The sequence below is a fragment of the Chelmon rostratus genome, chromosome 1 (genome assembly GCF_017976325.1).
Source record: "Chelmon rostratus isolate fCheRos1 chromosome 1, fCheRos1.pri, whole genome shotgun sequence".
Classification (NCBI taxonomy): Eukaryota; Metazoa; Chordata; class Actinopteri; order Chaetodontiformes; family Chaetodontidae; genus Chelmon; species Chelmon rostratus.
This window is the reverse complement of record NC_055658.1, coordinates 31,621,298-31,634,384: the sequence shown is the minus strand read 5'-3', so window position 1 is coordinate 31,634,384 and position 13,087 is coordinate 31,621,298. Positions and strand designations below refer to the sequence as shown.

At 43.0% G+C, this 13,087-nt stretch overlaps 1 protein-coding gene across 1 annotated transcript; it reads right to left on the bottom strand.

The window, feature by feature from the left end:
- Positions 1–507: 507 nt before the first annotated feature.
- On the bottom strand, positions 508–12,613 carry LOC121607196. The gene is made up of 12 exons (XM_041937911.1): positions 12,473–12,613; positions 11,894–12,096; positions 9,284–9,421; positions 7,525–7,642; positions 6,957–7,143; positions 6,069–6,210; positions 5,783–5,938; positions 5,507–5,562; positions 3,946–4,121; positions 3,419–3,819; positions 3,156–3,252; positions 508–2,148 (listed from the first exon to the last, which is right to left on the bottom strand). The coding sequence occupies exons 1-12, from the start codon at positions 12,593–12,595 to the stop codon at positions 1,912–1,914; spliced, it is 2,034 nt and encodes a 677-aa protein (XP_041793845.1). The 5' UTR covers positions 12,596–12,613; the 3' UTR covers positions 508–1,911.
- Between the last annotated feature and the right edge of the window lie 474 nt (positions 12,614–13,087).

Genomic DNA, 13,087 nt, shown 5'->3' with positions numbered 1-13,087 from the left:
GAGTGATTCCTGACTGAGATATGGCTTTCTAAACTTGTGTCGCTGTAGCACCACCTTCAAGCAAGCACCTTCTCCTGAGCTGAACCTGATTTTTCCAGCTGTATGTGATCCCTGCGCTGTTTGTCCCTTTTCCTCTCCTGTACTCTCTCGCTGTGCTGCAGCTGCTGAATGAGGGGAACCAGGCCTGGACCTGAAGTGCTCAAAGGCTCCTGTGCCAGGCTTCTGACATGGGGACTGCTGGTCCGGCTGCCCTCAGTCTGGGACTTAGTGCTGTTGGGCTGTTTGGATGTCTGCATATTGATAAATCTCTTGGATACTGGTGGTTTGAGGGTGGCAGATTTGGGTTGTGGTGGACTGTCGTTCACCTCATACAGCCACCTTAATGTGGGGCGCAACATCCATCTGTGCAGGTCACCAGTCCAAAACTGAGCTGGATCCCCTTCTCATTGCACATCCAAACAATCCTAATAATCAGCCCCAAATAACAATAACTGACTGCACGAGACAAACCATGCACACACACGTTTATTATGCGACTAAGACTAAAATAGAAAGTTACTATGATATACATTTTCCCTGTTGTTGTAAATAAAATTCCCACAAATGAATATACCGATATTACTCACCAGAACTGCCCGTCTTACTGCAATATGCTTGTAAGCTACAAATATTTAATATTTAATATTTATTTAAGGTTTTTTATTTTTAAAGGTAACTTGTCTCCACCGGCACATTTCAAAACGCAGGACTCTCACATTGTTTGACGCTGTTCAATGAATGGACTCAAGACAACAGCAGAATCTAAACTCAGAGGTTTAACAGGCCTTTCTGTATTTATGACTGGTGGACAAACAGACACACACACACATGGATACACCTGTGTTTTACATATGGTCTAAAATGACTGATTACATTCAAGTATCACTATACGTGTGACTAAGCAGACAAACGTTGAACACCTGCAGGTAATTGCTGGGAACCTGTTTACAAAAGTTTGACACAATGAGGACTGGCTGCACAAAAATCCTGCGAAACCAGACGGAGTGGATTGCTGTTTCCGTGCAACCGACAGTTACTGGCCTGACACTGAACTGAGCTTTGAGCTGCAGGGCCGTGGCTGGAACCACAACCAGGAATAGAGATCAAAACCAATGTCAGCGTGGTGTAATGCTTTAACGACGCACTTCATCTTAAGATTGCTTTCTAAGATTATTCTCGTGGCATGTGCTTTTATTTTACAGTTGACTGATAGTCAGACAGGAAACAAGTGCGGAAGATTACAGATGACGTGCGACTCCTGCCAAAATTAATCCACAAACGCATCAAGAGAAAGTCTTTAAACGACAGGTTCATAACTTTTCTCGTCTGTCTTAGTTCAGTAGTCAGATGTTGATCTGAATACAGAGACGGGTGCAATCATCCCTCCTGTTCATTCTGGCTATTAAGATCCTTTCTAACACCGACAAAGTCCTTCCAAAGTTTATCTGAGCTAATGGGAGGCTTCAGTTTGAGTTCATCAGGGCAAGTGACTAACTCTCAACCTCTTTTTATTCTCTTTATTAAACTTTGGAGTATATTTGTGCAAGAAAAAAAAAAGCAAAAAATAATTTCAATGCTCAAACAGTAGGACAGACTTTTAAAAGACGTGAAGCTTTTCCTTTCACAAAATAAACAAATATGTCGTACACACAGATTCCCGAGGTTGAATTCTCCCAGTCAGAAACTATAAGAGACTTGAGGTCTTCTGCTTTTCTCTTCCTGGTTAAGTAACCGACAACCACAGCCAGCGACGCCACCGGTGAAAGAATCACTGGACAGACAACAGTGCAGCAGTTTTTCCTTTTTTTACAGATAGATAGATAGATAGATAGATAGATGGATAGATAGATGGATAGATAGACGGGTGACATATTATCCTACAATAGACGTGTCACTGTCCAACACGACATAGTTGAAGGTATTTTCCACAGAAGCAAGGTGAACATCCTGTTTGGGAAACTGGAAAGGACCCTGGATGATCTGGCGGCTGGTCGTCTCCCGGCTCAACGATCGCTTGCGTCTGCGGGCCGCATCTGTCAGACATCCCTGAGCACATCTGGAAAAGGGACTCTCGGGCTCACACAGGATGACGGAGCAGGTGATGTACACCTGTTGGGCGGGAGGCAGGTAAGAGGTTTTAGTTGAGAGAAAATCAAGTAATCCATTCGTAGAAGGAAAACGTTCATGTCTGTTTGTGCAATTTGTGACTTGAGGCTGAGCTTTTGCTCCGATATCATCTGGTGATATCAGGAATGTCTCATCTGCACATTTATACTGTTTCGACCTGTTATACAGCACCATGGCTGCCAGATGTGCATTAAGCTTTCAGCAGCTGTAGAGTATAGACCTCCAGTGGGTGACACAGGGGTCTAATGTTCTAAACTAACAAGCCAGTAATAAAGCGTAGGTAAACAACAGTGAGACGACAGTTAAAGCCAAATAACTAAATAAATAATTACTCATTGAAAACGACCCAAATTGCATTTCAAACACTTTTTGAGTGAAACTTAATACCTGACAAGCAGACGAAGCAAGTTCTGCTTGTTTAAAGAGATTTAACACAAGTAAAAGCAAAGTGACTGTAAAAAAAAACAGATAAAGTAGGTCCCTTAAAATCGAAACAAGGAAATTTGTGCATTACTTTTTCAAAACGGGGGGAGCAGGTGGAGAAAAATGTTGCATGATGATGTTGTACGAACACCTTCAGGGTGTGCATTAAAAAGTCCTGCGAGGAATCGGATCTATCAGTCATCTATCGGTTATTTATTCCTGTGTGTGAACAGGTGTGGTTCACGGGAACATTTTCAAACCCACTACAAACTGCATGTTTCTAATGCACAGAAACATGCTTCCCCAAAGGAAAAGTTACGCACTGCTCTGCACAGGTGTGTGTGCCGCTTCACAGTCTAGCAGCTCGTATTACAACAGCAGATCACTGCAGAAAGGAATTAAAGCGACAGGAAAATGTCATGAAAGAATGAAGCTTCTCCGGATCTTGTTCAGCTTCTGGAACGATTATATGACATTTGCAACCTGAGCACCGCAAAGTGTGTTTCCTCCATCTTTCACACAGAGCTGTGTGAATAATATATAAATGATTTAATATTCAATATTACCTGATCATAGTCTCCACTAAATTTGAAGGATTGAACCTCAAAGTTGAACGAAGCGTCATCAGTTGTGTGGACTTTAAGTGTCTCGTCCTGCAGGCACCTGGGAGGAAAACGAATTACAACACGTCACACACACATATGATGAAGGGACTGTGTGTGAGAGATGACTGTTATCATCATCCCAGAGATCAACTCAAACATTTCAAGTTAAAAGAGAAAAGTGTTTTTGTGATGCGTTCGTGATCCCGGGAATCGTCGGCACTCACCCGTTCTTGATGAGGTCGTAGAAGATGCTGTTGTCGGGGTTGTCATCGGGGGTGGCTATGCACGACTCAACAAACAGCTTTACATTTGGGAGCTCTGATTCAGCTTCGATGCCCATATAAATCGTATCCAGCATCTTGATCTCCACCGGATAGGCGCTGGGCTCCACCTTACTCGTAAAGTTGCCATCGGTGAATATGTCAAAAGAGTAGCCGAAGCTGCCGAAGCTGGACTCGGTGAAAATGTAGTCAGAATCTTTAACCTTGTAGGTACTGGAGATGCTGATGGACTTTGGAAACTGGCAAGAGACGTCGATGTTCACGGTCCTCCTGCGGTTTATAACCTCAGCGGGCAGGTTAAAGGAGGAGATCACATTCTTGAAAGTAATAAATCCTCCTTTGTCCTGTATTCAAGACAAAAAAGAGTGGGATTAAACACATTAGTTGGACAGTTGCCATGTAAGCACCCAGTTTCCACTATAATCAACGATAATTTGATCAGTTAGACAGCACGCTGATGTCGACCACACCTCCAGTTTCGTGCCACAGGTGCTGAACGGTATCTTGCCGATGATGTGGGTGCTGTTGGAGGTGAGCGGGCACGATCGGTCCTTCAGCCTGAGGAAGTTCTCGTCGACGTCGGGAATGGACGCTTTCTCGATTGCCACCACCATCTTGCTGGCTAAGCAACGAATCCTGACCTTGCCTGTAAATCACGCTCCAGATTAAATGACTGTAATTCACACACACATTCTGCCTGTTTATGCTTTATATCCTCCGATATGAATGTTAGACCGTGCAGAGAGCGAAGCAAGTTTGGCTGAAATCAGGTTCAGAGGATCTGTGTCTCTCATTATTTAGATAAGACATCCACATACAGCTCACATGCTAATACCAGCTTTAAATGAGGTCATGCATACATCAGGGCTTTTGTCATTACCGTCCAAAATTTGTTTTTCAAGGTGCTTTTCAAATTCAGTTCTAGCTAACTGCTGGGGAGTCCCAGGTATTACATTGGAAAAACAAAAGACACCACTTCCTTGTGCACTTTAAGCTGAGGCAGAAGCTTGTCGACCCCAGGGACAAAATACCCAGACACAAGCAGAGCAATGTCATGTACACCGTCCGATGCAGAGAGGAATGCACAGGCTGCACACTGAGGAAGCAGAACAACCACTTCACAGCATGACACAACACAGGAGGGCCAACGCCTCAGGTCAGGACTCAGCGGTCCACCTTCATCTGAAGGACGAGGGACGCTCATTGGAGAACAATAACATATTTTGGACAAAGAAGACTGATGGTTCGAAGGAGGAGTGGAAGAAGCCATCCATGTCAAACTGGGACGACCATCACTGAACAAAAGAGGCGGTCTACGTCCTGTCAGCCCTGAGATCCCTCCCCAGGTGACCCAAACGACTCCCGAGGTTTGACTGATGAGCAGGAGGAGAAACACCTGGGACTCCCCGCCACTCAGTCAGAACTGAAGCCTCTTTGAGGGGAGGCGTAACGTGTGCTAAAACGTCAAGCAAGTCCAAATGCCTTTGTAAGCACGTAGAGGAACCATGACCTGGACAAATGACAATCCTCCAGAATGATTCACACGCTCGCCATCCTGATCTGAACCACGCCAGAGAGTGATTCATCCACATGTTACAATAGGTGGCGCAAGGCCTGGAAGCACACTGCTGATGTGAATCACTTTGCTCAGGTCAGATCTGAGGTGGACTGTAGTTTGTCCACTTTTTTCCAAAGCTACGCTGTGGCATCGCCACTCAGATGCACTACAGCAAGTGAACGCATCAAGCCCAGACAAGCAGCGCACATGAGGTTAATAGCTCACCAGCGTATTATTGATGACTGAGTTATGAGATAATGATGTTTTATGTGGTAGTTTAAAAGGCTTTTAACGAGGAAGTAACGTTGTGTGAATCGCAGCCGGCAGTGAGGAACTCCAGTGATTAAAGCCGCTGATTATCACGATGAGTTTTCACAGAGATCTGATTTACAACCTGGATGTCTCAGATAGACGTGTTACTACAACAGTCTTAACTGTAGCCAGTTTTTTTAAGAGATATGTGAATAACAAACCTTGGAGGATCGATGCTTCGGACACTGTGACAACAACACACCTCATATCTGATTGGCTGAATGACAAAACAAAGAAAATGGGTTTTAGTGCATATCGCAAAACGAAGAAGGACAACAACCAGTAATAATAATCATAATATCTGATGAGGCTACAAAAAACAGGCTAAAAGCTGGTTTTCACACATTACTTTTTTGAATATCTAGATTTAATGGAGAAGACATTTTAATGTTCACGAGACAAATAGACACACATTTCCTGAACATAAAACTACTCACGTTTCATTTGTGTCTGCAGTGAAGCACACCGGCACAGCTCTGTGCAGGTCGCTGTCCTCTGGAGTCCAGCTCAGAGTGACTTTAGCTTTTCCGTGCTCTTCATCAACGAACTCTTTGGTCATGCTCTTGGGGCCGCTGATCTGGAAGTCATTTATGCTTCAGGGAAACAGATAAACGGAAGAAACGTGAGATAATTATCCTTATTTGGCACACATGGTGTTATTTTTGGAGAGCAGAAATGATATTTCTTCGGCCAACATGGTTAACATCTTTAACAAGTGAACACCTGGCATGGTGAGCCTGTGCTTCAGCGCTGAGATGGAACGTCTGACCCACAAATGCTGATAGGACACTGCCATGCAAAGGGGTCGCAGGCAAGAACATGGGCAGCACATGACCGGGGTCACAGTCCGGTACTGGAGAGAGGACTGAAACACAGACACAGCACATTATCAGCACAGGAGGACAGCTCGTCAGTGGTCTGTCATCATCGCATATCTCTTCCTATTTTCAAGGCAGTTGTATTTAGGATAACAGGACAAAGGACTTTGTCTTAATATCCATCCAGTTAACCTAGCCTGTTTGTGTCTGCACACAGGCAGCAGGGAGGACAAACTGTGACTTGAGTGTGACTGAGAAATAAGTTCCTGGTAATTAACGGAAATAAAAAATGTCAAAGCAACAATAAATGAATAAATAAAAAGAGATACTGACAATAATGTCGCCATACTTTGACCAAGAATACAAGTCAGGAGTTTAAGAAAAACGTAATTTTGAGAGGAAAAAGTGATCATTGTGAGAAAAAAGTCATGATATAATGACAATGAAGGTGCAGCTTTGAGGAGGAAAAGTCGAGATGTGATGAACATAAAGTATTTGAGAGGAAGGTTGTTGCTTTACAGTGTCCTCGTGTCGTTATATCATTTCAGAAACATTTGACATAAGAATGACATATTTTTATCTTAAATTACAGCTTTATTTTCATTATGTTATGATGCTTTTCCTCATGAAATTACAGCTTGATTATTAAATGATATATCTTGTAAGACTGTGTGTGAAGAGGAGCCAGATAACGTTTGGGGAACTCTCTAACTTCTGTTTTATGGTCAGAGGGTCGAACGATTGGTCCACTTGTGTCATTCCATCAAATGCATGTTGTCTTTGAATCACTTACTGTCCAATGAAAACTGCAGGGTTAATTTGCAGAGAGATGCTGCCGCGCTGTCGGAGGCATCCCAAATCTCAGATGTTCCGTTTCTGTAGGTCAGATTGATGGTTTCGGTGGGATAGTCCTCCAGCATGATCTCAAACACGTGGACACCGACGGCGACTTCGCCCGTGCTTGTCAGCGTGCACGTGGTCTATGAGGAGTTAAAAGAAGGTGGTTTGTCTCTTTTCTCAACATCATTAGTCATCAACATGAGGGAGCAGCTGAGTTCTTGACTTTTGCTAACATGAGGAACAGTGACAACAGACATTGTGCATTTAGCATCTGCTAAATGCTAAGACACACATCTTATATCCTGGGAAATAATATAAGAAGCACAGGAACAAACCTGCATGAGTTAAAGAATCGGCTTTTAGCCACATTCTAAAAAAGATCTGTATGCTAAATGTAAATATATCCAACTCAGATTAAACGTGAGTTTCTGTTTCGCTGCGTCGTGTGGCTTGAAGTTTGATCGTGACAGCTTCTGTTAATGCTCTGTCATAATGTGTGTGTGCCAGCAGGAATGGATTACCTCATTCAGAGTAAAGTTTGAGGAAACGCTTGCTTCTGATGTGAAGTGGCATTTCACATGATCTCCCTCTGGATCGTGTGCAAGAAGCTGAAAACCCGAAAAACAGTTCTGAGGCGCCCTGCAAGAAAACAAAGTTTGATATTTGGGTTAAATATAGACTTAATTTATTAGTTCATGCATATATTTTTTTTACAGAAATCATGGCAGTTTTGTACGAATCTGGACCACTCAGCATCTTGATTTATTTTGTCTTTCCTTTGGCAAACATGAGATTTACCAAAGGAGACTTGCAGATCCTCCACATGCTGTTTCTCTCACGCTGTTTTTACAGTTTTATATTCAAAGAAAATGAAGAAAAGAAAAACCTCCTCCATCCAACCTCCCATCACAGTTCCCATCACATTCTGCTGTTACAAGACAGCACATGTGATCTGCTAGAATTGTAGTAATAGTGCTGTGGCACACATTTAAAGCACATTTTGATAAATGACATGGAGAAACAAACACATACACAGATAAACTGTCTGAATTGTTAACTTGAATAGGAGGTTATGTCACCTAACCGATAAGATGGAAAGAAAAAAAAATGTAGAAAATAAAATGACAGATTCTCTCACAGTTTAACATGAGAGAGAATCTGAATATAAAAAGGAAACAAGCATATAGCTTAAAACTGTGCTTCATGTGAGGTCTTGTATTGGGGGTGCTGTGTACTGACTACATGTCTCCATCCAGTCATCAGTCAGTGGAGCCTCCTGTACTTGTCATGACCCGTGCTGTGCACGCCTGATTTTTGTTGAAGATTCCCCTTGTGTGTTGTCGTTGTCTGGTTTTTGTCACATCCTGTTTTATTTTGAAGGCTCAAGTTATGTTTCTTTGTGTGCTTTACTTCCTGTGTTTTGTGATTGTCTGATTGTTTTCACCTGTGTGTCATTAGTGGTCCTGCCCTGTGTATATAAGTCCGTGTCTTCATTGTCTGCGTTACCTTGTTGTGTAAGATCCTTTGCCTTTTGCCTTTGTAAGTGTTCGTCCATCGTCTTTTAATGTCATCTGTGCCATGTTTCACGTCAAGCGTTTATCCTCCGTGTTCTGTGTTGACCATGTTCCCTAACCTAGCCACAGTCCCTGTAAGTTTGTTCTAGTCTTGTTTTTGTCTGTACCCACACCACAGCCTAAGTGCGTTTCTAGAGTTGTCTTTGTCTCAGTCGTGCCACGTTTTCTGTGAGTTTCTTGTGTTGTCTTACTCTTAACCCCTGCTCCGTTGTGTTTGTGTGTTGTCTTCGTTCTCTGTGTAAACCCATATTACCCTACTGTGTGTTTATTCATAGTTCCCTGAGTTTTGGATTTCTTTGTGTTGAATTAATTTGTATCTGCGCTCCCTGGTGTCTGCATTTAGGTTCAGCCTTAGCTCCCTTCAAACCCCGTTCCTGAGAGTACTCGCTGAACAGTTAAAGCATTTGATCAGTGAGATTGAAATGATTTCACAGACGTCGTGTCTACGTGTGCATCAGAAGTGAGATTTAGGATGTTTCCAGGTTTGTTTGTATGTTACCAATCTCTCCATTATCTCTACACTGCTGTTGTATGGTGGAAATGTTTTTGTCAAAACTGCACTGACTCTCTGCTAATATAGGATGGCTGCTCCTGGTGCGCAGACTGACTGAATAATATTTCTCACTGTTTGGAGTCCGCTTCACCTGCAGAACTCTGTCATGTGCTTTTAATATGTTAATCCCAGTTTGAAAGAGAAGGTTCGTACCGTAAAGAAGACACTGTCGTGGTTACGGGACAGTTGTTCAGGGCATGTGTGTCAGATCGAGTTCCCACGTCCAACTCTGCATGGGTCGTCCAGTTTGTTTTTCCGTTGACATTAGACACCCAGCAGCAGCCCGAGTCGCTGAAAGGAAGAAATGTAATGTGTTACCACTCATAAATACACTGATATACCCCGTCCACAGCCCACAGCCACGTCCCCCCACCATCTGAGGAGCCATAAAGATGGAGGACACACACACACAGTGATGGTCTGCACACACAGTCATGTTTCCATCATTTTTGGGGACATTACATAGACTTCCATTCATTTTCCTGGAGACTTACCTAAACCTAACCTTACCCTCACTTGAACCCAAGTCTTCACCTTAAAATTGAATGACTCAGTGCATTCACAGCACTTCACTTTTCCACATTTGATTACACATTATTATTCCAAAATGGATTTCCTCAAAATTCTACACACAACACCCCATAATGGCAACATGAACAAAGTTTATTTGAGATTTTTGTAAATGTATTAAATGTAAAAAGCTAAGAAATCACATGCACAAATGTATTTACAGCCTTTGGCATGAAGCTGAAAACTGAGCTCAGGTGCATCCTGTTTCCACTGATCATCCTTTGAGATGGAGTCCACCTGTGGTGAATTCAGTTGATTGGACGTGATTTGGGAAGGCACACACCTGTCACACCTGACAGCGCATGTCAGAGCACAAACCAAGCATGAAGTCAAAGGAATTGTTTGTAGAGCTCCGAGAAAGGATTGTCTGGAGACACAAATCTGGGGAAGGGTACAGAAAAATTTCTGCTGCTTTGAAGGTTCCAGTGAGCAACGTGGCCCCCATCATCCGTGATGGAGGAAGTTCAGAACCACCAGGACTCTTCCTCGAGCTGGTCGGCCGTCTAAACTGAGCAAATGGGGGAGAAGGGGCCAAGAAAGCCAAAATGCACCTGAAGGACTCTCAGACCATGAGAAACAAAATTCTCTGGTCCGATGAGACAAAGATTGAACTCTTTGGTGTGAACGCCAGGCGTCATGTTTGGAGGAAACCAGACGCCGCTAATCACCAGGCCAACACCATCCCTACAGTGAAGCCTGGCGGTGGCAGCGTCAGGCTGTGTGTACAGAGACATCCTGGATGAAAACCTGCTCCAGAGCGCTCTTGACCTGGGACTGGGGCGACGGTTTATGTTTCAGCAGGACAACGACCAACGACACAGCCAAGACATCAAAGGAGCGGCTTCGGCACAACTCTGTGAATGCCCTCGAGTGGCCCAGCCAGAGCCCAGACTTGAATCCAATCTGTGAAGAGATCTGAGAATGGCTGCACACCAAACGCTTCCCGTCCAACCTGATGGAGCCTGAGAGGCGCTGCAAAGAGGAGAAACTGCCCGAAGATTGGTGAGCCAAGCTCGTGGCTTCAAAAAGACGTGAGGCTGTAACTGCTGCCAACAAAGTGTTGAGCAAAGGCTGTGAACAATCATGTACATGTGATGAGTTTCTTTTTTAAAATAAATTTGCTAACGTTCAAAAACACTTTTTCCACGTTGTGAATGGGGGGTTGTGTGTTGAATTTTGAGGGGAAAAAAATAAATTTAGTCCATTTTGGAATTAGGCTGTAATTTAACAAAATGTGGAAAAAGTGAAGCGCTGTGAATACTTCACGGAGGCACTGTGTGAGTCCCCACACTGTGACTGTGTGAACAGATTTGAGTCCCCACAACATGAGCATGGCCAACACACACACACACACTCACAAACTCACAGAGTGTACCTATTCTAACCTTCTCTTAGTCATTGCCCCATATTGCACCTACATGTGTAATATACGTGGTGAAATGTAGAACATTTAATCAAGTATTGTACTGAATTTGATGTACTTATACTTTACTTGAGTATTTCCATCTTATGCAATTTTATTGTCGACTACATCTCAGAGGTAAATGTACTTTTTACTCCACTACATTTGTCTGAGAATTTAGTTACAATACAGGACTCGTCCCTGGAAAACACATCACTGCAGAATGTAAACTTCTCTTTATGTCACTAAAGCCCCAAAATTCCCCAAAATATTACTGAGCGTCCTCGACGTTACCTTCAGTCCTGACTGCATAAAATGTTCAGAGTTCCTTCAAATCTCCGTAAGTGTCTATTGTTTTGTTTTGTTCCTCGTCTCTTTTAAATTATTTTGGCCCATCTTCATGAATCATCTTTTCTCTCTATTATCTGCACTATTTCTGATGTTTTTGTATGTTTTTTTCTGACTGTGAAGCACTTTGTAAAGTGTTAACAAAAAAAGGTTATTGTTGTTATTATTATCAGATGTTATTAGCAGAGTTTTACTTGTTCTATGTTTTCATAAGTGGATCCCATTATGATTTTAAATCATGTTTTAAAAAAAAAAGCCCTCATGATCTTCTTTAAGTGTGTTTACAGCAACATGATCCTCCATGTTTCATGTTTTAATAACTGAGGGTTGGTTTGTTCAACATCGCTCTTCAAACACTGAAAGCAGCATGAGTATCAGCAGGGCTGGTTCCTTATTAGAGGAAAATAAAACGGAGGAGCTGGTTTCCTGTGAGCGGGCCTCACCTCACACTAAAGCTGGTTTCGTTAATTAAGCCGGTCGCTGTTGTGTGTCCTTCGGTCTGGCACCACCTGCCTTGGCCTGTGTCGTCCTCGTCCGTTTGAATTCCAATCGTCGTGATAAAGCTTGTGTGCATCCCGTCCTTCCATATGTAGGGTTCTTGATTCTCACAATCACTTCTGCCGTTCTGTCTGTGATGAAAGGTCACCTGCAGGGTTTGAGAAGAAAACAGCGTTTATACTGTGCAGAAATGTAAGTTTAAAGATGCCTGTTAATAAGAAAATGAGGTGAGAAAGAACATCCGTCAGGTTTTGTAAAGACGAGTCAGTAAATCCTCTGTGGATAACAGCCGGAGATGTGAATGACTATAGATGCAGGTGTTTGTGTGTACAAGCTGAGGAGCACTTCTTTAATGCCTCCTCTGTGGCTCAGTGGTTCCTTAAATCAGTGAAATTACTGATGCTGGACTCCATCCTTATGAAGGATGCATAGCTCCCAACGTTAAGATGAATTTTGCTGTTCTCTTTAGCAAAATATGAAAGATATGAAAACTAAAGAAGGTAATGATAAAAAAAACAGTGTACCTCAAATGTTCCATCCGTTTCCACATGTGGAGGCATGAAACTGATGCTGTCTCCATAAAAGTCTTCAGTTGAACCAAAAGCCAACAGTGCAGACAGCAGCAGGAGAGCTGCACCTGCCTCCATGATTTCTGACTGAATCTGTCCTCGCTAAAGCTTGTTCTGTCAGTTTCAATCTCAGTGATGTGAGAGGCGGCTCCCCTGGAATTCACTCAACAGGACAAACCAGATCTGTGCTGAGCGGTAGCGATGCATGCTGTAGAGAAAGAGGCATCCAACTGATCATATGTTAGGGGATATTTCACGTCACTTGTTTTCTACAGACTTCCAACCACTGGTTTTTATCAGGCCGAGACACGGCATCCAACAGGGCCTAAAGATCACTCTCAACACTTTGCACGCTTTTCTTTTGGAGGATTCTTCCCTCCCTCATTGAATGGATGGACACTGTGTGAAGTGATGATAGTCATGGTCAGTCTAGAATCAGATCAGTTTAGGACTCAGACTCAAAAAGGAGGTGACTCCTATTTGAGTAGATTAAATTATTAATTGGACATTGGTGACAGTTTTCCTGGTTGATTCTGTTATTTCTCATGAGGCCTCTCTGATCCTGTCCTT